Source organism: Armigeres subalbatus, chromosome 2, assembly GCF_024139115.2.
Source record: "Armigeres subalbatus isolate Guangzhou_Male chromosome 2, GZ_Asu_2, whole genome shotgun sequence".
Taxonomy (NCBI): domain Eukaryota; kingdom Metazoa; phylum Arthropoda; class Insecta; order Diptera; family Culicidae; genus Armigeres; species Armigeres subalbatus.
In genome coordinates, this window is record NC_085140.1 from 152,571,083 (window position 1) to 152,598,788 (window position 27,706).

The following is a 27,706-nucleotide window of genomic DNA, read 5'->3' on the forward strand; positions in this document are numbered from 1 at the left end:
TATTCCAACCTATAAAAATAGTTGAGACATCGAAGATCTTGTATATCGTTTTGAATATTAAGATCTGTACTCAAGGATAGTTTGGAGTGCTGTAGATATTGAACGAATTCTGTGGTGCGTCTGTTATGATCTTACGAGGCACCTTGAAGCTATCCCAACTCATAAAACTAGTGAGGACATCGAAGATCTTCATGTTGATCGATTGAATATTAGGATCTTTACTCAAGGATAGTTCGGAGTGTCGTAGATGTCGAAAGAATTCTGTAGATTATCTGTAATGATGTAATGAAGTCCCGTGGAGCTTTGGAGTGTCGTATATATTGATCGAAATCTGTGGTGTGTCTGTAATGGTGTTCCGAGGTACCTTGGAGCTATTCCAACTCATAAAACTAATGAGGACATTGAAGATCTTCATGTTTATCGATTTGTAGATTAAAATCTGTACTCAAGGATAGTTTGAAGTTTCGTAGATGTTGTTCGAATTCTGTTGTGTGTCTGTAATGGTGTTCCGAGGTACCTTGGAGCTATTCCAACTCATAAAACTAATGAGGACATCGAAGATCTTCATGTTGATCGATTTGAATATTAAGATCTGTACTCAAGGATAGTTTGGAGTGTCGTAGATGTCGAACGAATTCTGTAGTTTGTCTGTAATGATGTAATGAAGTCCCGTGGAGCTATTCCAACTCATAAAAATAGTTGAGACACCGGAGATCTTCATGTTGATCGATTTGAAGATTAAGATCTGTACTCAAGGATAGTTTGGAGAGTCGTAGATGTCGAGTGAAGTCTGTAATGGTGTTACGAGGTACTGTGGACCTATTCCAACTCATAAAAATAGTGAGGACATCGTAGATCTTCTTGTTGATCGATTCGAACGTTAAGATCTGAATTCAAGGACAGTTTGGAGTATCGTAGATATTGAAAAAGATCTGTTATACCGCTGGGCAGGCACTGGATTTTATAATTAAGCATTTCATTTTCAATTACTTAACAAGAATATGGTAAAGTATGGTGCTGATTCCTAAGACCATCAAAATTACAACTCAAGGACAGTTTGGATGCTCTAGATCATCGTAGTGCCCGTAACCTGAACTGTACAATATTTTTCCTAGATGGAGCAGTTAATTTTGAACATTTTTGCTGAAGAAAGCAAAGCTCTATCTCTTAAAACTGATTTTTGACAGCTGATTTTTCTCTTGAGTCATATATGACCCATCCGTATTGAATCGGTTAATAGTTAATCAATCGGAAGTTTATCGGAAGTCGAGTCATGTACGAGACAATGAAGACGGCCTCACAGTTGAGGTCGAAATACGTATATATAAAGATAACAAAACGTAGTGAAATAAAATGGAAACTCATCTTAGACAGTTGAAAACATCCCACTAAAAGAGTTTAAGTATTTTTTCTCAGGGTGAAAATTAAAGTGAATTTTTGATTTACTAAGCGTGCCAATTATAGTGAAAATCAGAAATGTTTAGAAATAGAAATAGAAATGTTTCAATCTTTTAGTTACAGTTTTGATAACAATTCACGCTTAACTTTTCAAAAGGACCAAAGTAACACTTTTTCATGAATTAATTTGAGTACTGCAATCAAAAGCTTTTATGTTGTTCTGTTGATTGCGCTATTCAAATTAATTCATGAAAAAACTTTGGCAATTTTTCAATTTTCTATAGGAAATATCTATTTTTTAGGGTGAATAAAATTTGTTGATGATCTCAAAAGACAGCCTCAGCCTTTCTACGCTTAGGATCATTTGTAGGTCAGAATATCTCTGCATACTCGTGATAAACGATTAGCATAAGTAATAATCAAGTTTAGTTATCAAATTTATTCAGAAACAGCAATTACCAGAACATGTTAATCGCACTACTTCACTGTTGATCCATGCGTAAATGAGGCAACGAATTAAATTTTGCATGATTACCTTGTATTTCATTAAACAGCAGAAATCCTTTAAAGAACATCGTTCATACCTTCTCGTTTTGCATATTCCTGTGATCAAGGACCACTCATATTGATACCACCCACTGACTGAATTGAGCGCATGCTTGCACATGACAATACCTACGTGAACTGAAAGCGGGATGCCACTTCTGCTCCCCTGGTCTACAGGAATGACGATAATAATGAGAGGATTATCATAACAATTTCGCACATATGTGGCTTGAACACAGCTGCTGGCCTGCTGCTGCTGCTGCTGCACAGCAGCATTGCGAGTTCTATGAATAGCCGGGGGAATATCATGATAATATGCAGCAGCGCAACGAGCGCCAGTCTGTACTGCTAATTAATTAAACTTCGGTGATTGCTGCCGCGATGCTAAGTCCGTCGGATTACTCCAATACGACCAATGAATAGCTAAAGGGGTTTGACTGCACAAAGTGCAAGCGGCTTTATTTGAGAACACGAATGGTCAAATGTTAATAAAATACACGGCACATTCTTGGTCGTTGATGGCATAAAACAGTTTCAAACAGAATATGAATTATTCTGCGGAAATCATCCACACTCGAATTACTAACGAAACCGTTTTCCACAGCATCGATTCCAACAAACGGGGCAAATAATCAGATTTCCAAAATTGTAACATTTTAATTGGATCGCTCACAGAGGGCACTTACAAAAAAAGTGTTGCTACGATTCATCCGTTTTCCGGTTGATCCGATTCTGTATTGATGCACGGGCTTCGATTCGTATGGCTGTTTGGTCGGTTGCAGCCCGGGTCAAACTTCCCCCGCAATGCACTGATGGCTCTCACACCATGGAGATTTCCGTCGATTCCTCGAATTTAGAGACGATCAGGAGCGAATGTGTACATTTATGGTGGTCGTAACCATGGCATGGCGGGTAGGTGTTGGTTCCTGACTGATGTGAAAAGTAATTTTCTCCCGGCGGTTGCGGAAACTAGGAAAATTGGTACGCTTCTGGCTTTCGAAACGGTGAAGAATAGTTTTGATAACTGATACGGCTGGTTGTGTTTAATAAATCTGAACTGCTATATTTCCAATGGAAACAGGTGGTTTAGACCACGGTCTGTATAGCTTTAGGAACCGCCATTTAAATAACGTTTCAAGGCTAGTAAGTGAATATTTCATAGCTAGTCATATCGGTTGAATGGAATGGATGCGGATAAAACATGTCCAGTATTTTTCGCTAGATAATGGCGACCTAGTAAGTTCTTTGACAGCCAAGAGGCAGAAAATATTTACATGTTTTAATCAATGTCCTTTTAATATTCTAAGTATCACAACATATCAATCTTCTGGGTAGAAAAAATACTTCATTAAAACTTAGTAAAACGACCTATTATGGAGGGTTTAAGCACCACGTCAAAATAAAGTTGATATCGAAAAATCTTTTATTACTAATACTAATTACTAATACTAATACTAATACTAATTTATTATTATATTATTTATTATATTATTATTTTATTTTATAAAATGAACAGTTTCGTAAAAAATGCGTCAATTGTGCTAAACGTACACACTCAGTTTTTATTTCTGCAGCTCGGCAAAAATCTGCACAGCCGTGCGTCAGCAAAATAAATAACTGATATTCCGGCAAAATTAGCGTTTGTTAGCTGATTTTCGGCAAATTATTTGCTGATTATCAGCAATTTTGACAGAAATCTCGGCAAAAAACATGTTTGCTGGGGCACGGCTGTGTGATTCTCGGTAAAAGTTCAACATTTTGCTGAGATCCCGGTAAAAAAATTAAGTGTGTATATTGTTTTATTTTTATCACAATAAAAACAAAGTACCACAATAATAGGACGCAGTTGCCAGTAATCCGTCATCCAGAATTTCTGAATGAATTTCGAATATGATTCCCGAAAAAAATCTGAAAGGAATATCCGAAGATCTCAGGAATTTCCAATTGAATGTCCGGAGGAATGTCAAAAAAAATCGAAAGGATTGCTGGATGAAGTTCTGAAGAAATTTCGTAAGAACTTCAAGAATTCAAGAAGGGATTTTTCAAGACTGGAATAATTTATTTAAGAAATTCATGGAATAATTGCTGAAGCAATATCTTAAAAAAAAGTTTGTAAAAATTCCTAACCCAATGATTACTGAAAAAAATCCGAAGTAACTTCTGAAGTAAATTCCCGATGAATTTTCGAGAATATCCGAAAAAGTATGATGATAGATCGACTGCAATCCCGATATTTTTGGTTTTTTGGCAAGTCTCCAGATTCAAAACAAAAATCTAAAAATTCTAATATGAATTTGTTTTGAATTCTTTCGATGATTCTTTTCATTATTTTTTGGGAAATTTCCTCCTTCAGAAATTCGTTTAGAAATTCTTGTCTCAAATCTAGTCAGGTTGTTCTTCGGAAATTCCTCCTGAAATACATTTGGAAATTCCCCCAGGAATTTCTTCTGCAATTTCTCCAGAAATTCTTTCTCTTCCAGGAATAATTTCGTAAAGAAATTTTCGTGGGTGTTTTCAATGGAAATTTCAAAGGATTTCCTAAAGAAATTTCTTAAGTATTCTCTAAGAAATTCCAAAAATAATTTCAAAATAAAATTTACGAAAAAAATCTGAAAGATTTTCTGAAGAGATTCCCGAAAGAATACTCAAAGGAAATTTCTTATAATATCTTCTTTGTATTTTCGAAGGAATATTATGAGGAATTTCTAAAAAAAATGTCTGGATTTACTTCCGAAGCAATTTCCGGAAGATTTTTCAAAGAAATCTCAAAAAATTCTTGGAGGAATGTCCTAAGAAATTCTTTAACAAATTTAAGAATGTAGGAAACATGTTCAGACTTTTATTTGAAAATTACGTTCCGAAATTCCCTTTACGAATTCTTTTAGAAATTCCTTTGTAAACTCCCCATGGCATGTAAAACAACAATATTGCCAATAACAACAACGTTGTCCAAAATTTCAGGTCCCTATAAGGTATAGTTTTTGAGATATTCGTTATCAAAGTTAAGAAAAGGTAAAAAACGCGGTTTTCCTCTTCAAAATCTTGCTGCATTTCATACCAGTTTTTGAAAGGTTTTCTCTGATACGATACCAAGGTTTTTATATAGCATTGTAAAGATAATTAAAAGGGCTTTCATATCATACTAACGAAAATCGTAATATCATGAAGGAAAATCAAAAGGAGAAATCAATATACCGGGAAAACACTGAAAATTTGATGTATTTCCAACTTCAAATGTCAGCCACTTTTTTTCCCAGCATTTCCCCGCGGAGATATTTAGTTGGGGATCATATTTGGGATGTGTACTTTCAGATTCCTACGGAAAATCTTGCGCAAACTTGCGCCATTTTGAGAAAACGCGATTTAAAAAAACGCTTGTGCTCCAAAACTTGTCTGTTTTTCCTTAGTGTGCATCATTGCAACACAAATTTCAATATTCTATTATAATAAACGTTCTTCCCTATTTGTTCTTGATATTTTGTGAATAAAAATTCGATGTCGTTTGGAAATTTATATACATTTTCCATATCTTCTTATATATAAAAATGAAATGGTCTGTGTTCGTATCCGCATAACTTGAAAACGGCTGGATGGATTTTTTTCATTTCTTCAGCAGAAACATTCGTTATAGTTTCCGACGGGTTTATATGATATTTCCTAATGCGAAAATTACGAGTAAAGTTGAGCAAACCGTAAAAAACTAAAATTGTGATTCCTATGCGAACTTTGCATGGGCAGTTCGGAGCGCACATTTTCGCCTACTACGCAGGACAACGTCTGCCGGGTCGACTAGTTGAAAAAAAAATAAAAAATAAAAATGAAATGGTCTGTGTTCGTATCCGCAGAACTCGAAAACGGCTGGATGAATTTTCTTCATTCCTTCTGCAAATAGGTTCGTTATCGTTTCCGACGGGTTTATATGATATTTCCGCATGGGAAAATCACGAGTAAGGTTGAGTAAATCGTAAAAAACTAAAACTAAAAATCGTATGGAAACTTCGCATGGGCAGTCCAGAACGCGCGTTTTCGCCTACTATGCAGGACAACGTCTGCCGGGTCGACTAGTTATTGATAAACGAGTCAAAATATTAACCCCTTTTCAAAAGTTAGTCGCGAAATGACTGGAATTGATACTTAACAACATTGTCCTGTTATGACAATATTAAAAACATCTTATAAGCTCGAAAAAAGGAAGAAAATATGTTTGTCCGACAGTTTGTATGGGGAGGCCCCATAGTGTACTACAATGATAGCCTGCCGCGCATTTAGAGAAGTAGTCAGTTTTCGATGATGTTTTTGGTTTAGAAAGTATCAGTTATCAATGTTTAGGCATAAACAGAGGTGTATCCACGTTCCGAGTCATGGGTAGGATAAATAGGAAATGCTGAATTGCGCAACAGTTCTGGTAATAGTATTAACATTGGGCGATTCGCATGAATTCGTAGATGTTACAAGGGTAGACTATTGTATGAGGGGAGCATTACTGCCATTCGTAACCATAGATATTGATATTGAATTAATTACTTCCTATTACATGGAAGTAAGGCACTCAACAGTCGATATCCGTCCTGACCATGCCATTGTGAATGCTGGAAGGGAAATGATGGTTAGTTGGACATCTATACGTGAAAAAGGCGCAGAGATCTCTCACGGGAGTTTTTGGAACTGTTAGTGGGAAAGCTATAACAGAAGAATCGTTTTGGTAGAACGTGAAACACGGAAAGACCAAAGACAAACAGTATAAGAAAGGGACGAGCTTGCAATCGAATCCACGACCTACTGCAGAAACGATAGCGACTAGATAGCGAAATCGATGCACATTCTACCTATACTGTCATTGCAAACATAACTGTCCCGTGCTGATACGAAATCCATTTCAATATGGAGCAGTCATAATATAATCTATTCTAGAAATAATCAGGACTTGAAAAGATCCCGCGGACAGAATACTAACGCAAATTGATTTTTTTTTTTCGATTTTTAGGACAAATATTGCTTTTTAGAATTTTTTAAAGAGCATGACATACATCATGGAATTCTTACGATTATCGAATATCTTTACAACCTTCTAGGAAAAGTCACGGATTATAGAAATTTGTATAAATCTTCAATGGTTTCAACTAATTATTATTGCTAAATGATAGGATTTCATATAACTTTCCGAAATGGTTATGGATGTAGCGATTCAAAGCAAATTACCAAGAAATCGTACGATTGTCAAAAAATGTTTTTGGGAGCTCAGAATCCCTTACGGACCAGATTTCAAGCGGGCTTCGGGATGTTTCTGGTTCCTCTTATTTCAATAAATGTTTTGAGGTTTGTAGAAAGAGTTTTCCGTGGATGTTTTTTGTGTGTCTTTATTAGAGAGGCTTGTAGCTCTTGATTGCCTCTAGGTCATATAATCCTTTTAAACGTGATTTATATATCATAACTTTAAAAACAAAATAAATCGCATTTGCAGATTTCAGCAACTTCTATTTTACCTCTGGAAAACCTTTAAAGTCTAAGAGGTAAAGATTAGACAACTTTGAGCACTTTGGGGATTACAAAGTGCCCGAAGTTCTAAAGAACAATCAGTAGTCTATTTCTTTATGATCCCAGAAACCTTTATAATTATTGTTAAGACTGTGATTAACTTTAAACGAGACTTAAAATTCACCTTGCTAATACACAAGTTCTTGCCAACCAACGACTTCATATATTATTACCATGATCATGGGTATGACAATGCTTTGAATGTCCTACCCAGAAAAACTCATGCGTAGGACATGTCCTACCTGTCCCACCCACTCCCGGTTTCACTGGGAATAAACCTATTTATCTCTTGAAATGAGTTGTGTTTTACTTCTGAAATACAGAACTTATCGCAATTTGAAAAGTTTACAGTTTATGTTTGTTGCAGATAAAATGGAATGCAACATCGTCTTTATCCTCTGCATACGAAGACAAAGACTTATAGCTATTCTCTACATGTTTTTAGCATTTTTCAGCGACACTCGGACACCCTTAAGCATTCTTTTGGAAAATTATTCGGGAATTCCTTAGGAATACCTACGGAAATTGTTGTAGGAGAAATCATTGAGAAATTTCTTCATAAAAAATCTTTAGAACCCCCTAGGAAATTCTTCTAAAGATTTCTTCGAAAATTCTTTTACAAATTCTTTTAAGAATTTCTCCGAAATATTTTTTTTAGACATTCCTTCGGTACACCCTTGGGAATTCCTATTGGAAATCGGATTGGAATTCCTACGGAAAACCCTTCAGAAATTCCTTCGATACCATGGATACCTTGGATACCATGTGGAGAACTATACTGAACACCGAAAAACATATGTTTTTGAGGTATAACCCGGGGTATAACCCGTTAGGCATAAGTACGTTAGGCATAATGGACGAAGTTAGGCATGATCCAAAGAACAACCCATGACCTAAAAAAGGCAGAATTTTGCCAAACGGCCATTATGCCTAACGTACTTATGCCTAACGTCGTGTACCCGTTTTTGAGGAGGAGAATATTTATCAAATATGCAAAAATATCCACTGCCTACCAGTGGGAATCGAGCCCACACCTCCCAGTACGCTAGACGGGTGCTCTACCACTATGCCACTATGCCACGGTAAACTTGATGCTACCCTCATTCAATTCGGGTTCGATGCCCACCGCAGACCTGTGCACGGCGAAGGCGGTGGATGAGAAACAAAACAATTTTAAGGACAATCACGAGAGAGTCCAAAATGGCTGCCGTCCTAGTCATTACTTCTCATTTTTCCTCGCACTAATGTTAATTTGCAGGCGATTAGCACATCTGAAACCCATTTTTTCGTGTATGCTGCAAGTGAGCAACGGTGTGGTTCAAAACTGCTTTTCGCTGTTGCAAAACTGTTGGCCTTAAAAGCGCCAAGTAGTTTTGAAATTCGATTCAAACGCATTTCTCCATAACGCAGATTTTTTGATTCACACGGTATTAATTACCCGTATGAAAATCGACTTCAGTGGATCGAAATTGCAATTGCAATATTGCCGATCATCAAACAGCATAGTCAATTTCCGGCGAAACTTATCAGCACCTGTAAAATGTGATTTAAACTAAAACTATTCTATTATTCGCAAATTTTCAGAATATCAAATTTTATCAATAAATCCTGCTTCACATATCGTGATCCCTGAGCAGTGTTGAGAATTAGATTTCGGTGTCATAGAACTAATTTTTTATTATTTTTTTTTTCAAAAGTTATTTCCAATTCATGATTTTGATACATTCCAGTCATTTTGCTTCTCAATATATCTAACTTTCAGAAAAAAAAATCGATCTCCTCTTCTTTGAGTTGCATATAGATTTGAGCAATGTTTGAGCGGCTGCATATCAAGTTGATTTCGATAATTTGCAGTGCTACTCCACCTACTGTGACTAGAGATGTCTCAAATTAATCGATTACTTCGTTTAATCGATCAATCGTTGTGATAATCGATTCATTTTGAACAATTACTTTCCAACGATTAATCGATTCAATAATCGACAAGAATCTAGAATAATCGATTAGTTACTAATCGATTAATTGGAATTTTACGACATCTTTAAGCTGTCGCAAATTAATCGATTGTTTCGATTAATCGATTCATCGTTGTGATAATCGATTAATTTTAGATCGATTACTACCCAACGACTATCGATTCAATAATCGACAAGAATCGAGAGTAATCGATTAGTTTCTAATCGATTAAACGGGATTTTACGACATCTCTAACTGTGACCCATGGACGGACATACGCGATGGAATCCACTATTGACAACCAATATAGGCAAAATTTAATAGGAATCTATCCCAGAGTGCGCTGTGTTAGATTGAGTGGAATCGGCTTGTTGACATTCTAGTTTGAATTTTTGATCATCAAAATAATTTCATTATTTATTCAACATACCGTCAACTGGGGGGAAGATGATCATTTTCAAGACTAAACATGCAATAACAATGTGTGTTTACATTTAAAATTGAAACAAATATTTTCAAAACATGTACTGCTATACGTTGCAATAATCAATAACTTTAGTTTTCTGAAATGCGTTCGCATTTATATTAAAATAAATTAAATTATCACACATGTCTTGAATAATCTGGTTTGGGGTGAAGTTGATCAAGACAGCTCTACTTAAAACCATTATGACTTAGTAGTCAAAATACACTAGGTTATTTGTATGAATGTTGAATTTACTACGTAAAGAAGTCTAAGAAGTCAATATTTTAAGTCATTTATGACTATCTCTCTCTTTCTTCCACAAAATACATTTTCATGATTATAATCGAAAAACTCGGATTTCTACCTAGCGGTAACATTACTTGAACGGAGAATATTGTTGACTACCGTTTTATAAAAAAAATTGGCACTTTTGACTGACACATCAAATGATCATCTTCACCTCAATGATCATCTTCCCCCCAGTTGACGGTACCTTTATTTTCCATTTGCTATTGGTTTTTCTATCGCTTATGTTTCTACTCTGACCAATCAATCGATCGAAATTAACAAATGCGGGAGTTTATAACCTTTGGTCCGCATCGACATTTTTTCAAATTACTTTCGAAAATTGTTTTTAACAACTAACCAAATGTGGATTGTGCAGAAAAAATAATTTACCATCAATTTCCAAAGTTTCTGATCACCCATAAAGTGTATTTTGATCAGAAAATCGGAATATGTTCGACTTTGGCATGTTTCCGTTAGTTTTCATTCTGACTACCAGAGGTCAAAGTGATAGCTGAGTTTCAAATAAATTTGCCTATTGACAGTTTACTCCGCTTCTCGGGTTCTTGTTTGCATAAATTTCAATGAGCACTGGCTGAGTAAGACTGGGGCACGATTACCAACCAAATTGAAATATATTTGAATATGTTTCCCGAAATTTGGTAGAATGTGCCAAAAAAATTCTTGTTGGAGTTCCAGAAGGAATTTCTGGAGGAAACCTACGGGCATTTCTTACGAAATTTCATTAGGAATTCCTTCGTAAAATCCTATCCGTGAAAATTGTCAATTTTTGTGTGACATACTTTGTGGATCTTCCTATAGGTATTTTTTTTGAAAATCCATTCAGGATCTCTTTGGGAAATTCTTTTAGTAAAACCATACAATATTCCTGCAGGAATTAATTCGGAAAACTATTATGAAATGAAATAGTATCCGATGGAACTCCTAAAAGAATTTCCGAAGGAATTCCTGAAAGAATTTTCGATGGGATTTCTAAAGGACTTTCCGAGATAATTCCTGAAGTATTGTCAGGGGCCCTCCTTAGCCGTGCGGTAAGCCGCGCGGCTACAAAGCAAGACCATGCTGAGGGTGGCTGGGTTCGATTCCCGGTGTCGGTCTAGGCAATTTTCGGATTGGAAATTGACTCGACTTCCCTGGGCATAAAAGTATCATCGTGTTAGCCTCATGATATACGATTGCAAAATGGTAACCTGGCTTAGAAACCTCGCAGTTAATAACTGTGGAAGTGATTAATGAATACTAAGCTGCGAGGCGGCTCTGTCCCAGTGTGGGGATGTAATGTCAATAAGAAGAAGAAGAAGAAGATTGTCAATAAGAGTTTATGAAGGCATTTATGGTATTTTTTAAAGGAATTTCCGGAAGAACCGAAAGAAAATCGGAGGAACCCTTCGATAAAAATTCAAAACAAAACAAAAAAAAAACAAAATTTCCGAATGCATCCTAAAAGAATTTTCAAAAGAATTTCTGTAGAAATTTCTAAAGAAGGTTCCCCGAAAAAGTTTAATAGAAATGGAGAATATTGTGAAGGAATTCCAGAGAAAAATGTCCAAGAAGTTATCAAACATACTGGAGGAGTTTTCGTAGAAATTTTCAAGGAATTGCTTAAGGTAGTTCTGAAAGCATTCCTATGGGAATTTCGGAAAAAAAATATCAAAAAAATACTTGCTAAGGGAACCCTAAAAGAATTTCTAAGAAATTTCTGAAGCAATTTCTAAAAAAAAACTGAAAGAAATCCAATATCTAAAGGAATTTCGAAATTTATTTAATTTCTAGATGTAGGGTATCTGTTCCATTATTAATAACATGCTCCTATATCAATAACATTCGCAAAACAGGCAATTTAGGCTCAATTTGTGTCGTGTTTAGTTGTTTTCCGACGTGCTCACTGCTGAAAAAAATCACAAAAATGAGAAACAAAACAAATAGCGCACCAATTCTTTGTTTTCGAATGTTATTGATTTGGGTACATGGTATGAATTCAAGGAGCAGTTCCCTATTTCCCAGTGATTTTCAGAAGATTTTACGAAGAAATCCTTAGAAGAATTTCTAAACGAAAACTTGACGAAATGTCCAAAGGAGAAATCTAAGACTGTCGCAAGATCCTTCCGGAGTTGTTTTGAAAATTGCTTCAGGAATTTCTTCGGATATTGTTTTTCCAGAAATTTGTTCAGGAATTCTTAAAGAATTTCCTAGAACTTCGCAAGGAATACTAAAAGAATTATTAGAAGAATTTCTGAAGCAATTTCCGGAAGCATACGGAGAGAGAGAATACGAATTTCCCAAAGTTTTCCTAGACAGATTTCTAGAGGGATACGTGTAGGAAATTTCGAACTAAATCCTGAGGGAATTCCAAGGAATCCCTGAAATTAATTCCTTTGAAAATTGCTTTAGAAATTCCTGCCGAAATTGAATTAGGAAGCCCTTTATTTTTTTTAAATGAATTGCATCAGCAATTATTTCAAGATTTTATTAAACAAATTCTTCCAGTAATTCCTTAAGAAATCCCTTCCGAAACTCTAGGAAAAAATTCTTGGAATTCAGAATTTCACCCAGGAATTCCCAGGTTTTTCTATTTCATCTTCTTCTATATAAAAGATTTTTTCCCTAATCGATTCGTTTTGAGATCCGCAAGGTTTGTATTTACAAAAAGTTGGTGAATTTAACGGAGAAATGTAAAAAAAATCATTAGAAAACAATTTTTTGGTCAGCTGTTGAGGAAAACAAAACAAATGCACGGAAATTGATCTAGAGTGCGGTGCTGCAAATAGTTCTTTGTGACATTTGCAACACCCGGGCAAAGCTGGGTTTTTTCCAGGGGGGGAGTAAGCCTGTCATCCACGAACAAATCAAGCCTACCTAAGATGTATTATTCGGGCCTCGCCGCTTGGGAAAGGCGGGCCACCCTGGGCCACCCCGCTTGGCAAGTGTAACATTTTTCGAACTGGAATCTTGTAGGATATTAGTTAACCTACACTACTGCTGACTAACGAAAAAATTGTGGGATAGTTTATTTACATTTGCTTCATACTACATGCAGAGGAGGCGCGATGCACCGCATATTACCCCCCTGGGTTTTTCGCTAGTTCTATAATAAATTTCCGGAAAAAAAATTCCGACCAAATGCCCGGAATCATTCCTGCAGCAATTTCAGAAGGAATTTTGTATAGTTTCACTAAAAACAAAAGGAAGGCCTGAAAAAAAATATCCGGATGAATTTAAAAAGGCCTCTTCAGAGGATTTTCCGAAGGAATCCCTGGAGGAATGACAAAAGGAATTGATGGCGTAATTTTCTAAATTATTCCTGGAGTGAAAAAAAAAATCTGAGAGATTTTCAAAAGAAATTACGGAAGAAATCCCCGGAGAAATTTTAGAATGAATTCTCGAACGAATGCCCAAAGCAAAACCTGAAAGATTTGGCAAAGAAATTTACGAAAGAATTTCCAATGAAATTTTTGTAGTAATATCCATTATTTTGGAAATATCCCTAAGAAATTATAGGAAAATCAGTGTGATTTTCAGAGCAATTTTGGCGCCTATAATTAAATTTCAGGGATATTTTCTTAAGAAAATTATTTTGAGCTTTTTAGTGGAATGTTTTCACCTGTCATAAGACGAGTTTAAACAATCCCATTGAATTCCACCACTTAATTGTATCCTGACAGATACGTATTTCGACCTCAACAATAAGGAAGTCGAGTCAAGTACAAGACACTGAAGACGGCCTTACTGTTGAGGTCGAAATACGTATCTGTCAGGATACAATTAAGTGGTGGAATTCAATGGGATTGTTTAAACTCGTCTTATGACAGGTGATATTTTCTTATTGGCGCTTGGTGCGGTCATTTTCAAACCGATTTTTTCATCCTGATTTTCATTGTCATAAAATAACGCAACTTGTGTTTTTGAAAAAATGCTGGGAGAAGCACGGGGTTTCCAAAGATGACATGTAATGAGCATGATGTCTTTCATAAGGTTTCCCATTCTTTATATGCAACGAATAAATGACGTATAGTTCAGTTGTTTTGTATCAACATGTGTATGATTGTAATGAAATTTGACGAGCCGAGCGCAAGATGAAAATCATAAGAGACTCATGGTTAAGGTGATCAGACGTCCCGCATTTTCGCCTTTTGTCCCGCGCTGAAAAGTGTCCCGCGAAATGTCCCGCGTTTCACTTTCTTTCAAAATAATGTCCCGCGAAATAAAGAAAAAATAAAGCAGCAGTAATTTAGTAAACGTTCTTCAAGAACTTAAAAGTTTTCGAAAATTTGTTATATTGATTAATGGCATGCGTTTTGTAAGACTATTTTGGATAAGTAGCAGAAACGTTGAAATAAGAAGACACGACTGTGTCTATTAGCTCAGGCTTGCCATTAACACCTCACCGAGTGCAATGAGCAAGAGTCAGAGTTCTTTTGATAAGCAGATATTAGCATCAAAACTCACAACAATCATCACACCCCAGTTTGTGCGTCGCAAAACAAGAGCAAATTGGTCGTTCATCTTTTTCTTGTGGAGCGCGTCACTTACTCTTACTCACACTCAAATTAGCCTCTACGATTTTCGTCACATACAAATTTTGCTCTTTGTAACGGAACACCCATCATACTTGACAAAAAAGAATTATTTTTCTCCTGAAGAAGACATCGAACCCTATGTCGAAACGTTGGACAAAATTTAAAAATTTGTTCTAATAAATCAGACTGCATAGCCAAAAAATCTCGAAAATCAACACTACGTAGAAGTCAACAACTAGAAATAATAAAAAAAAAATAACAATGCTCATTTCGCTCAGATTATGACAGTTCTCAATGCTCGATTGGCTCAAGATCTCTGAATATAGGATCCCTAGCTCAACAATTTCAACTCACATCGTGTTCGTATGTCGTTATTATTTCAGTAAAAACTTCACTTGAAATCTGAGCAAGTTCGACGAATTTTAAGTAGCTTGGATTATTTTTTTGTTTTAAGCTTATAGAAAAATTTATAATAAATCGTCTGTCAGTTTGCGAGGAAAAATAAAAAAACGAATTGTATCTCACATGAAATGAAACTTGAAATAGTTCAGCGTAGTTGATTTTTATAATAAAATACTTAGTAGGGACACGGCAGGTATTTCCGTCCTTCGTTGTAGGGGCTAAAACCAACGAAAGCAACGTACATTTGCTAGAACTCCACTATAGTAGAACGTTTCTCTTGAGCTTACGATTTGGTACGTATGAGTTTTACAAAAAAGCGTCTATTTTATTGGTTTTCGAGACTATGATGAACAGACGAAAATACCTGCCGTGTCCCTATACGAGAAAGGCAAAACCTGAGTACGATGTAGGAATTTTAGGTAAATTAGAGCGCCCACCTAATAACATAAGACGAATAATACGATCACTTTGAATGTTAGCAAAATGAATCATGTAACCAATACAAATAAGTTTAACCTTCAAGAACTCGCATCGTTGTTAAAAGTTGAACAGATTCGTTCACAGCAGGCAGGGGTGGGATTGCGTGATTGATCCAGGGCCAAGCGAGTCCCAGAGGGATTTATCAAGTTTTAAAGTTTTGACTTAAGCACGTTTTTGAATAAAAAAAGGATTAAAAAAAAATGTCCCGCGCTGGCATAAAATATATCTGGTCACTTTACTCATGGTTCAACAATTTTAACCATCTTTTTTAAAATTGTTGATTATTTTTACCTAATTTGTTTGCGTATGCTCATTTGCCGGAGTGAAGCATCATTTTTTCACTCATCCATCGACATGGGTTCAACTGGTATGATTCTATAACCAACATTCTAATATCCAACATGGTTCAATCGTTCGGGAAATAAATAACTGGTCATCAACAGGTTTGCACTAAAAACGCACCAACTAAACTTATTGAAAACCCACACAAGCGAAATGTTGCGAATATGCGGTGATATGTTGTATGTTCCGGCAATTCCAATGAGTGCGCTCCTTCTACCGTTACAGAGCAACATGGGGAGTTATCGACAACAACAACAACAATAATCGGGTGTAATGTGGTGCCTTACTACTTAAATATGTACTGGAATTAATGTAAAACCAAAAAATCATATGATACAAAAGTAGTGTGAGAGAGAGAGGTTTGGTAATTACTGTGCAGCAAATCGGTTCAGCGTGGAGCATAATTTGGTTAGTGCGGATCCGGGATAAATGGTGTGTGCGGTTCGTCCGTCCGGCGGCGGTGGCGGCGGGAATGGGTTTTCGGACTGCCGGTCGGGAAGTTTTGCGTACGGGATTTTTGTAGTCGCGTGTGGGCCCGTTGATGGATTTTTTTTTTTATTTGCATTCTGGCGGCTGGTTGATGTTTTTGTTATGGTTGATGGTTGGTTGGTTGGTTTTTTTCGAGGATGGATGTGTTGAATGCGAGCACACGCAACAAGAGAAGGTCGAGGTGATTTTCAGGGCTGTGATAGGTGGTGTTATAACGATTGATGTGGATTTCTGGAAAGATGCTTGTTTAGTAACTTGGTGATATACACATGATGAGGTGGATTTTTGAAGCGTTCGGTTTTTTTTACGGTTGATTTTGATTGGTAGGGTAGAAGAGATTTTGTTTGTTTGCTGGATTTTGCTGGATCTGGAAGCTGGAAGAAGAAATAAAGATTTAAAGGTTTGAATTTCGGATTATTTTACAACACGCTAGTGACAATCTGGATGGACTATGGATGTCGAGAAAAAGAAAACGAATGAAAAGAAGGTTCGAACCTTTCCTTTTTTTCGTGGTGGATTTGGTGGATGGTTTGTCTTGGTTATTGGTGGCTGGTGGTAGAACGGTGGTAAGGAATTGTCGACGACGAGCCTGGATACAGGCGAGGCGGCTTTTACGCAGACGGTATCTGGAAGTACACTTACTGACTAAGCTTGAGTTAGTTGGTTTGGAACGAAAAACGCGTCAGATTTTCTAGATTTTGACTTAATTCAATGTCTATCTTTATTAACTCATTTTCATTGGATCTCTGATTACAATTGGAGCATCAAATAATGTTTTGTTGCATTTCTTTTACGATTTTTTCTTCCTGTCTGGTAATGTCATTACAGTCAATTAACTGGGATTGTAACACCTAATTTTGTTGGTTATGTATTGGCTTTGTGTGGGGCTTAACATATCCATGTGTAGAAATTGGATTCGCTTCGTATGATTCAATAGAATAGGGTGATTAAATACATTACAAGTTGGATTGGATAAAACTGGATTTCGTATGCATGCGATTCCCATATACTAACGTGAACCATCTAGAGAATAGTTACTTGATTTCATTTGAAACTTACGGCTACGGATTCTTACAGTTTAACGTTTTGTATGTTCTTCGTCTAAAAACTACAAAATTGTATCTCAAGACAGCATGTTTGATAGATGTTTCAGCAAAAGTTCTCGACTCAATTCTCTTACTCTAAGTAAGTCAAAATGTTATTCATAATGTTCATTTATTCATTTTCCGCCTTTGGAGGCTATTCAAGATCGTTCCCTGCTCTCGGAGACTAATTCTCCTCTAAGTCCGCGACGCTAACGTAATTCCTAACGAAGCCCAAAGCACACAAATATCTCTTAGTAAACTAAACGTACACCGGTTGGATTAAAATTACGATAGAAATAAAACTTAAAGCAAAAGTTTCGAACCGTTAATGGTTTATTTTAAAATCATTCCCCTTACATAGCATTCCGATCAGAAGCACGATCAATGATTTGTACTGATTTTTTCGTTTTCCACATTTTACCTTAAAACTGCGTTTGTTGGCTATGATTTCAATACACGTCTCTTCTCTTTCACTAGCAATTGGCTTCGATGTCGAAAGTCGTAACAATCTGTTCGAGATTCCATCACTCACTCGAATGCCCACATAACAGAAAAAAAATCCAATATTATTGCCAAACTCCAATTAGTGGTTGCAATAATAAATATCAATATCGATATATTGATCCACCCCGAAAATGTTGTGGCGGCCATGAGGTTAGGGCAACATATCGAAAGGGCATACCGTTTTTCCGGCCCCCACCATCGCCACCCCAGCAGGTAGCACACATGTGCCAGAGTGCTTGTACCGACTCAGACACAGGCGAAAAGCGATGAAATGAAAATTGATGAGTTCTACGTTTAATGTGCAGGGCTCTGCGGCGGATGTGGACGGGTGGTACGTACACATCGAGCCTGAACTGAGAACTCTGACGGGCACGGACTGACGGCAGACAGTCAGTCAGTCAGTATATTCCGCCCGATTGGTAGGATGAATGCGGCTGGGTCCTGGTGCAGCTGCTTCAAACCACCTCATATTGACTGTCGGTTGCCGCCGACAGTAATGATAATGATAATCGCTCAGCGGTGGTGGAGTGATGAAATGGTGCGGTGGCGGCACTATTTGCATTCTTTGTTTCAGTTTATTTGAAATTGAAAAGTACAACCCGTATTTTCTATACTTTATTGTAGCTCCGAATATTTGCTGTATTTTCTCTAATTTCCAGAGTATAAATAGCAGAAGGGCTTATGTAATACTTTGAATTAGATTTATTTCCAAAATTGAAGTCAGACATTTTTTTGACTTCGGAGAATCAATAAATTGGATAATCCAGAAGCATTGGAGATGCCATTCAAGGATTTTCCAACTCAAATTCCTTTGAATTCTTCGAAACGCTGCACACCATGGGACAGAATGAAGATTAGGCAACAACTAAAATCTCATTTATGTATCCTAATTGCAAAACGATTCTCGTTTTCCTCGAACGACGGGCTGGAAGCGCCGAATCACTCGGACCGGCCGCATCCAGACTCGAGAGACCCTCGCGCGCTGACTGGCACATAAATAAATTAATTTATTTCCCAGAATATTGTCCTCATCCATCCATCAAACCAGATTATCTCCCCTCTCGTTAGCGAGAAAGAATATGACACTGTTTGTAACCGCACAGTCAACCATTGAATCCAGAGGTTGGCGACGGTGACGTAAAAACGGATTGTTCTCAGCCCATTTCGGACGCACTTTCAGTCCTTTCCCGCCACATTCATTGGCCCAATTTCCCGGGTGCGGCAGAGCGCATCAGGAAAGGTGGCAGCGGCAAGCTCGACTACAAATTGAATCATTAAACTGTCATAAAATTCAGCGTTTACACAATTTTAATTTTCCTACCAGCCAGAGAAAAGTGCGCTCGGGGTTTCGTTCGTTTTTTTTCACTTTGCCATTAAAATCTGATCAACCAACGAGGAGTAAATCCCTGGTGAAAAGATTTAGTTAATCTTCCAATTTGGGAGCGCATTTTGCGACTCACTCGAGTTTATGGTTTGATGGAGTGGGACGGTTTTAGATTACTCGCGAGACGACCCCTTGGGGATTTTCAGTGTCTATGAGGAGTGAACATTTGAGTAAAGCAAATCATGTTATCATTGTCATAATCTTGATGAGTTGCTCACTTTATGTATTTTTTACGTATTAAGAATGGTTTTTACTCCTTACAAGGGTTGGAAAAAAGTATTCAACTGTCCTAAACGATTATTTCAAAAACATGTTCTTGTACTCTTCATGCGATTATTTCAATCTGGAAAAAAATGAATATAATCTCCATCTGTCTGTGAAAGTCGTTCGTTCGGATTTTTTTCAGCGGAAAACCTGCACTGATTTTCGCATTAAACTGAGGCAACAACAAAGTTGGAGAAAATTTTGGCAGCGACCAAATGAAATTACATTTCGCATGGCCTCTCCCGTCTCGAGTTCCCGGTAGTGGGGTAATTATTTCCCCATTTTAATGGTAAAAACCGAAAGCGTCAGATTACCGAAAAAATATTATTTTTCAATTTGTCATCTTGCACCAAGCAGGAGGTAAGCCTGCCGCGCCGCCACCAGCAGAAGCCTTTGCAGTTCTTTTGTCGCTGCTGGTCGGCGGACAAAACACCGTCCGACCGCGTTCGATACTCCATAAGAAGATATTTCAAATGCAGCACCTACTTCCGTAGGAGGGCAATCAATTTTACTTTTGGTCTCAAAAAAATAAGTTTAGACACATTTTAGGTGAAACAAGTTGTTTTCTTGTTCGAGCGGACGGCATTTGAACCAAATAAACGAATGAAAAATTCCGAATTCCAAAATTCGTCGAAGAATCCTATTTCGTGGTTTAATTTGATCAAGTCATTTTATTTCATATAAGGTCATAAAAGCCTTTATTTTGAATTTCGCTGCCATGGAACGCTTTCACGTTATTCCGAAACGTATTCTCCGGTTCCGGCTAACTGTGCACATCATCGCGACATGTGGTGTCGGTGAACCCAATTTCAGTCCTTCCCCATTTACTATTGGGAAGAAAAACCACCAACGGTAGTCAACACAGCCGTGGAAAAGAAAGACCACGTTCGCGCTGTGAACTAATGAAGAGTGAAGAAGGTTTTCCCCAAGGGAAAACCCACAGCGCGGTAAACTGATATGTTGGTGGGTGTTTTTGTTTTTATTCCATCGTTCTCCACATGACCACCAGAGCTTGCCCCTTGCGAATGTGGAAAGGTAGGCCAGCACTAGGACTATAGCAGCTATAGTCGAGTCACTGGTCGTAACCTCAAAATTGCATTACCCAATCGCGCTATGTTTCGTATATTTACCAGCTCTGGAGGAATCCGGGCGAATGCGGTGACGACGACAAGGACGACGATACGAGTTTTCGGGTCGTCGTTGTCGGATCGACACTTTTTGTGGCGCGTGCTGACTAGGAGTGGGTGGCAGTAACTCTTATAAATTGAATTACGTTCTCAACCTGTGCTTCGGTGGCAGGAGGTGTTTGTGATTTAGTGGAAAAGCTTGTAAAATGAAAGATATCAGCAAAGGGACAAACTTAACGTGTTGGAAAATCGATCCAAGTTGAAAGGCTGCATGGAAAACGTTTCACGTCAAGGAATATTCGAGTTTTGTAATGGTCTCATTGCTTTCTGATTTCCGTGGCCCGAATATGAATCAAACATCAAGTCCCAAATCTTTTCAAACAATTTGGGATCGGCAGCATTTGGGATCGAGAAAAAAAAATGTTTTTCTGGCTAAAACTGTCAAAACTTTGATCGATTAGAGGCACTCCTAAAGCAAGACCGATTGAGCTCAAATTTAGCATAGTGTCATATTTTCGGCAAATGGATCTTGTGAGTAATGCCTTTTTTTTTTTTTCATTTAATGAAATTTTCTTCCCAAACATTCCATTTGCACCCTAGTTTACTGACTAACTGGTAGTAAGAAATCAATCACTGCAGCTCAGGCCGAAAGCTGCTTGGTTACACAAATATTAGGCCGAAATCCCTCTGGGCGAAAATATCTTTCAGCCCAAAGGGCATACGGCCAAAAGTGTCCTTTGACCGAACAGGTCAATTAATCGAAAAAGCTATGAAGCCGAACAGGTCAATTGACCGAAAATGGCACTTAAAAAATGCCTAATGGCTGAACTGGTCATACGGCCCTAAACGCGTTTCCTGAATGGGTCAAATGGCCGAAAATGTCGTTGATTGAACAAATGATATGAACAAAATAAACATTCGATCAAACAGGGAGAGCTGTTTGCTCGAAAATGCCGAACGAACCATTGAACCGAAAATCATTCGGCCAAAAATGTTGTTTGGTCTTACTGATCATTTGGCCAAACAGATCTTTTGACCGAAAAAATCGCTAAGTCAAGTAGACCATTTGGCCGAAAACGCCGTTTGGCCAAAAATGCTGTTCATATGACCAAACATGTCGATTGGGCCGAAAGAGTCATACGGTCGTTAATAGAGATGTGCGCCACTGTGCACGCTGCTCTTGCTGACAGTTTTTAGCACCATGCCACAACATTTCACATTGGCGCGTCGCCGTTTAAAAATAAACCGTATATATAGTATCTATAAGACACCAGAGAAGTTTTCGTGAAAATACCAATGATTTGCTTGAAAATTTCATACAACTTTCTAAAAACTAAGCCTTCCGTAAAAATTAAGAAGAGTTTCAAGTGGAAATTTCAAAAATATTGAAATCCTTGGAATTTCTCGTTGGAATCAAATTTTAGAACGAAGAAAAGTCGTTTGACCGAAAGTCATTCAACCAAAATTCGTTTAACAGATAGCCGAAAGTTATTTGGTCAAATATGCCATTTGATTGGACAGACCATTAAGGCCGAAATCCACCTATGCGAAAGTTATTTAACTGAAAATGTTGTTAAGGACGAAATGAAAAAGGGGCTGAAAAAGTTATTTGGCCAAAAAAGGCGTTTTGGCAGAAATGATCATTTGACCTATAGGTTTCCATTATAATGGGAATACAACTGAAAATGTCGTTCGACCGAACTGGTAATTTTGCCAAAAGTCTTCTGGCCGAGTAGGTCATATGACCGAAAATGCCGTTTTTCCGCTAGTTCGGTCGAACGACTCTTTGGGCCGTGTCATTTTCAGCTAAACCTTATTCAACCTAACAACCGTTTCGGCGAACCGATTTTCGATTGAATGAGTTTTTTCGACCCAGCACTGGTATTCGAACAATTGGCTTGCCGCCGAATGACTTTTGACCAATCGACGAAGTCTTGGCCGAAGACCACAAGGGCAAAAGTTGTTTTGCCAAATATGTCAATAGGCCAAACAAACCATTATGCTGAAACTGAAACTCATCTGGCCGAAAATGTCATTTGACCGAAATGGGTATACGACCGAAAATGTCATTCGGCCAAGAACAAAAATGTCATTTGACCAAACGAATAAAGAGTTTTGACCTTATTATCCATTCATCAAATGAAATTTCGGTCAAACGGTATTATCGGCCAAATGACGTTATCGGAAAAACCATTATTTCGGCATAACGACCTGTTAGAACAAATGCCTTTTTTCCGTTTTCAACCTAATGACCGTTTCGACCAAATGGAATTTGGGTAGATGACATTCTGCCAAATTGATTTTCCCCTAAGAACAATTACTCATGGATAATACAAAGAATGTCCTGCACAAATTTAAAAAAAAATCTTTAAGGTTCTGAAAGTGAGACGTCTCACTTCTCACTGCAAAAGTGAGTAGTGAGAATTGAGAAGTGAGACTTCTTCGTACTCACTTTTTACAGTGATGTCCTATTCGACCAAATTACCCTTTCAGCCAAATCACTAATTCGATCAGATGCGTTTCGGCCTAATGGTTTGCTAATGGCCTAATGGTTTGTTCGAGCTAATGGCACTCGACCGAATGTGTTTTTGGGCCAAACGACCTTTCCCCGTCAGGCAAATGGCGTCTTCGCCCGATCGTAATATTCGGCCAGCTGATTTTCGTCCTACTAACTGTTTCGGTCGAACTTTTAAATCGTCCAAATAGAATTAGGCCAAATGACTTTCGACCTAGCCCTCCGCTGAATGAATTTCGGCCATTTGACGAAAACAAAATGGTTTTGACCAACACAGGAAATTATTTAATTCTAACTTAGGGAATATGTCCTGTTTATAATTTTTAAATTTAAATAGGAGATTCCAAAATTACCTAACCAAAACCGTCGAACAGCTGAAAACACTAACTCTCTGACAACAAAACAATAAAAGTTCTCGAAATCCATCCACTATCTGTAGAAAATGTTTATCAGCAAATCAGACACTCTCTCTTGATTAACATTTGCGTAATTCAAGATACGAGTAAGTATTACTCACTGTCACTCACGTTTCAACTCGAGTTTGTTCGAAATTTTCTTCAAGCCAATTTCCACGTACCTACATAACTTCCAACTCAACTATGCGGGCCAACTCTTCGAAACTTGTCTTCGCCGCTACAGCAGCGCTGACAGCCAGGGATTGATGGCTCCCCCTCATCACCGGGGGTAGGATCCGATGCGAGAAAGCGTAACCCTTCTCATACTGTGAGCCCGCCCGGTGCTGCTGCGAAAGGGCTCCAATCCCTCCGAAAACAGCGCACATTGGATAATTAAAACTGTTAATCAACTTAATGAGTGAATGATGCGAAAGAGATTAGAAAACATTCCAACATGGCTGCACTGTCGGAGAGTGGAGTTATTTCCTTTACTACAGGTGCTGGCGCGCCGCTTATTTCTTCGAACTTCACCCGCTGATCATCATCATCATCATCGTCACGGCGCGCGAGGCGATGAAAACAAACCACGACGACAACGCACTCCAAGCATCCGATTACACGGCCGACTAATTCGGATAAATGTTTGCAGGATCGAATTATTGATCCGATTGCTTCGCGTTTCGAGACTGGCACCGTGCCACGGAATCGAAAGATAATAAAAACTTGGATCAATTTTCCAAATTATGCTGCTTTTCCCGTCGACGGCGTCGCGTCGTCATTAAAGTTAGACTTCTGGCGGCGGCGGCGGCACCTGATGCGCATCAAATCTGGCGCGGAACTTGAGGAAAAACGGAAGTCACACAGATTTTCTTTCATTCTTCGAACTTCATTCATCATCATCATCATCGGATCCGACCTGTCGATACGGAGAATGTTTGATGTAGGTTTTCCACACTTCTGGTGGGAGGAACTTACTCATCAAAATTGATTCCCGTTTTTTTTTTCTACAGCTTCCGAAATTCGAATAAAGGAAAAAGGAAAAATCTGCAAATGAGATGAGATTTGTGAAGCATCCCTCTGGGGCTTTACTGTCGAGGCGTCTAATTCGTTTTCATGATGCATTTGATGGATTCGAAACTGACGAATTCATCACTGGTTGATGTTCAGACAGTGATAAGGATGAGAAAGTTTCGGTCGAACAGCTCCCGGACAATCGATACGATCGATAAATCAAAATCTGTTCACAGAAATATGTCCTGGGAAGTGTCTTCATATCGATTAGAAAACCTATGCTAGTGAGATTGAGACCACATTATTGTAATTCTTTTTCTATACATACTTTAATCTCAAATATCAACTTTGTTCTCAATACCCAAAATATTTATTCAATTTTATTGCCTGACCAAACACGGTTTAATCTATTGAATAGAAGTCAATCTCCTAAAGAGCCAACACTTGCTTTGTGGTAGGTAATGCATACAATTTGGTTATATTCTACAAATTTTACAATTAACTACGAACCCAAAAAAAGCATTTCAAATGGAATTTTAATCCGTTCGTCATCAACTGCAATTTTCTTGTACAAAACGATTGGAGTTAATTTTAGCACGGAGCGCAAACTAGCAGAGCGCTTATGGCATTCGAAACGGATTCAAGCAAGCATTTCTCGACGGCACTAATTATAGTTATAGCACGCGGCCATCAAACTCTGCGGAACGCAAATGAAACTGCTGCTGATGCTGCTGGATGATTGTTGGCTCGCTCTAACGGGCGGGCAATAGATAGAATCGAGTGACTGTACCGAGGGGGTAAAACAAACGAAAAAATTTAAGCTTAAAATGACTCTCCGCGTGGCCCTCCCTTTGTCTACGTTTCTAAGTAACTCTCTTTTTACTGCCGTCGTCTTCGCCGACTGCTGATCGTGATCCTATTTTAAATCTTAATTGAATTATATTCTATAAATAAAATTTTTATCTCGTCTGCATCAGCCGGGCTCCCTCCGCGCTAGATCCTGCCACTACATTGTAAGCTGGAAAACCCAGCGCCAAGCGCATTCGCCCAATTCGACGCCAGAAAGAAAATCCTACAAAGCTTTCCTATACCATTCGTCAGTGTTCTCTATAATAAATTCATGTTTGACTTTGCCCTCGTTTTTCCCAATAGAAAAAAGAACTGAAAGAACTTTCCTCCAAAGTGTGTCTTCTCAATTAAACTTTGTCCCTACGCTTTCTACCGCTAACATACACACATATTTTTTTTATTATTTCCGGCACAGGATTCCTGCGCCCCTCCTCCTACTGCATCCTTAACTCGGAAGTAAACTGTTAAGCTCCACGACCATCCCTCCCACGCGAAGTCCATCGGGAGCTGGCCCCTCCTAGTAGGGGTTAAATTTATTGCGTTCGCTCTTCTTATTGCTATCGCCGTTCATGCTGGGGTTGCTGTTCGGGGACCGCATCCGGGTCGCCTTGGGCCGGTTGACGCCGGTGGTCTGGATGGCGGTCAGCCCGACGCCGGTGGCCCCGCTGGACAGATTACCGAGCAGGTCGGTCAGTCCGCCGAGGGCCGACAGGCTGGTCAGGGCGTTCAACGCACCGGGCTTCGAGAGCAGCTGGGCCAACGGGATGGCCGAAGCCAGTGGATTGCCCCCGATGCCACCGGAGGCGGCCGAATTGGAGCCACCCCCGGAGCCACCGGAACCGCCGCTGCTGCTGGTATTCGGGAGCAAGGGATTTAGGCCGGAACCGGTGCCAACGGTTCCCGAGCCGCCGGCTTCATCGTTCAGGTTCGCCTTCTGCAGTTCGACGCTGTTGGGAAAGGAGAGAGAGAAGGAGGAAGTTGTCCGGTTAGGTAGAGAGAAGAAGGATTTTCGGTTCGTTTGGGGGGCGGGTTCGGGATAACAGGCCAGGCAGTACGATGAATGGTTGAGTCGGGGATAGGGTGGAAGGCGGGAGGGTGGAGCGATCACGGACATTTGGGCGGATGTGGAAAATTAAAAAGGGGGGGGGGGGTGTCTGGCGTGGCAGTAATGATGAGTGAAGTATATGAGAGACAAGGTCGCACATGGTCGCTGGAGAAGTTACCAAAAATGTACAGTTCTGAGAATGTTTTAAAACTTGTCATGTCCAATGCGATTATTGTAGGTCAAGTCTGTAACGTAAGCACTGTTGTTTTGAGCATATTCATAGTAGGGGTCTATAACTTACAAAATATGGCAGCAATATCGCTATCATATTAATATAAATGGCAAATTAATCGCTTGTATAAACCCTAGCGGTAAATTGAACCGGAAAGTGTTAAATGTGTTCCGATCAAGCAAACAAAACAGGAATCGGCAAACACACACAAATCGGGTATTTTACTATTCATTAACACTACGGCAAATGAATGCATGAATTTGCGATTGCCACCTCGAACCGAACAAATAATCTCCTCCCCCAATGGCATTAGTCCAGTTCAGTCAATCATGGAGAAATTATATGCTTGGTCGAGCTTTAAAGCTGTTTCTAACTGGTAATCGTGAAATCATCATCGCAAAAAAAAAGAACGCGACTACCAAACCAAGCCCGGCAAAAGTAATGATCCAATAATTCTATTACCCATCGCCGAGCAAACTTAGGCGCCTTAGCTTTGAGGAAGCGCGCGCGCGCCGGCTGCTGGAAGAAAACAACCGAAGCGGAAACGGACTTTCCGCTAACTTTTTAAATTAATATTTATCATTCCGGGATAGCGTTATCCCATCTCTGTTGCCGGCTAGTCACTGCTCGCTCGACCCGACCGTCCTCCTTTTTGCTATTAATCCTTTTCAACGGACGGGACCGACCTCGGCTAGGTGTGCCACAGACGGACCAAGTCAATGACGAAGGAACTTAACTTCCAGCACCGCACCACCCCCTCTGACCGATGCGGTAGCGGCTAGTGGTGGAGGTGGCTGCGCTGGTGTTGTTAGTGACTTGCGAGAATGGCTTTGTTTATTCTGGCTTTCCGCTTGCCCG

At 38.7% G+C, this 27,706-nt stretch overlaps 1 protein-coding gene across 12 annotated transcripts in view; it reads right to left on the reverse strand.

The window, feature by feature from the left end:
* LOC134211035 (poly(rC)-binding protein 3) overlaps window positions 1-27,706 on the reverse strand; it is a 413,468-nt gene that overhangs the window by 21,801 nt on the left and 363,961 nt on the right. For 10 of the 12 annotated variants that reach the window (XM_062687572.1, XM_062687576.1, XM_062687567.1 and 7 more), the window contains one exon: window positions 17,125-26,518. The exons of the other annotated variants lie outside the window; for them this stretch is intronic. In XM_062687572.1, coding sequence (XP_062543556.1) covers window positions 26,089-26,518 — 430 coding nt within the window. In that variant the 3' untranslated portion in view covers window positions 17,125-26,088. Of the gene's footprint in view, window positions 1-17,124; window positions 26,519-27,706 lie in introns of those variants that run through there. 12 annotated transcript variants of the gene reach the window in all.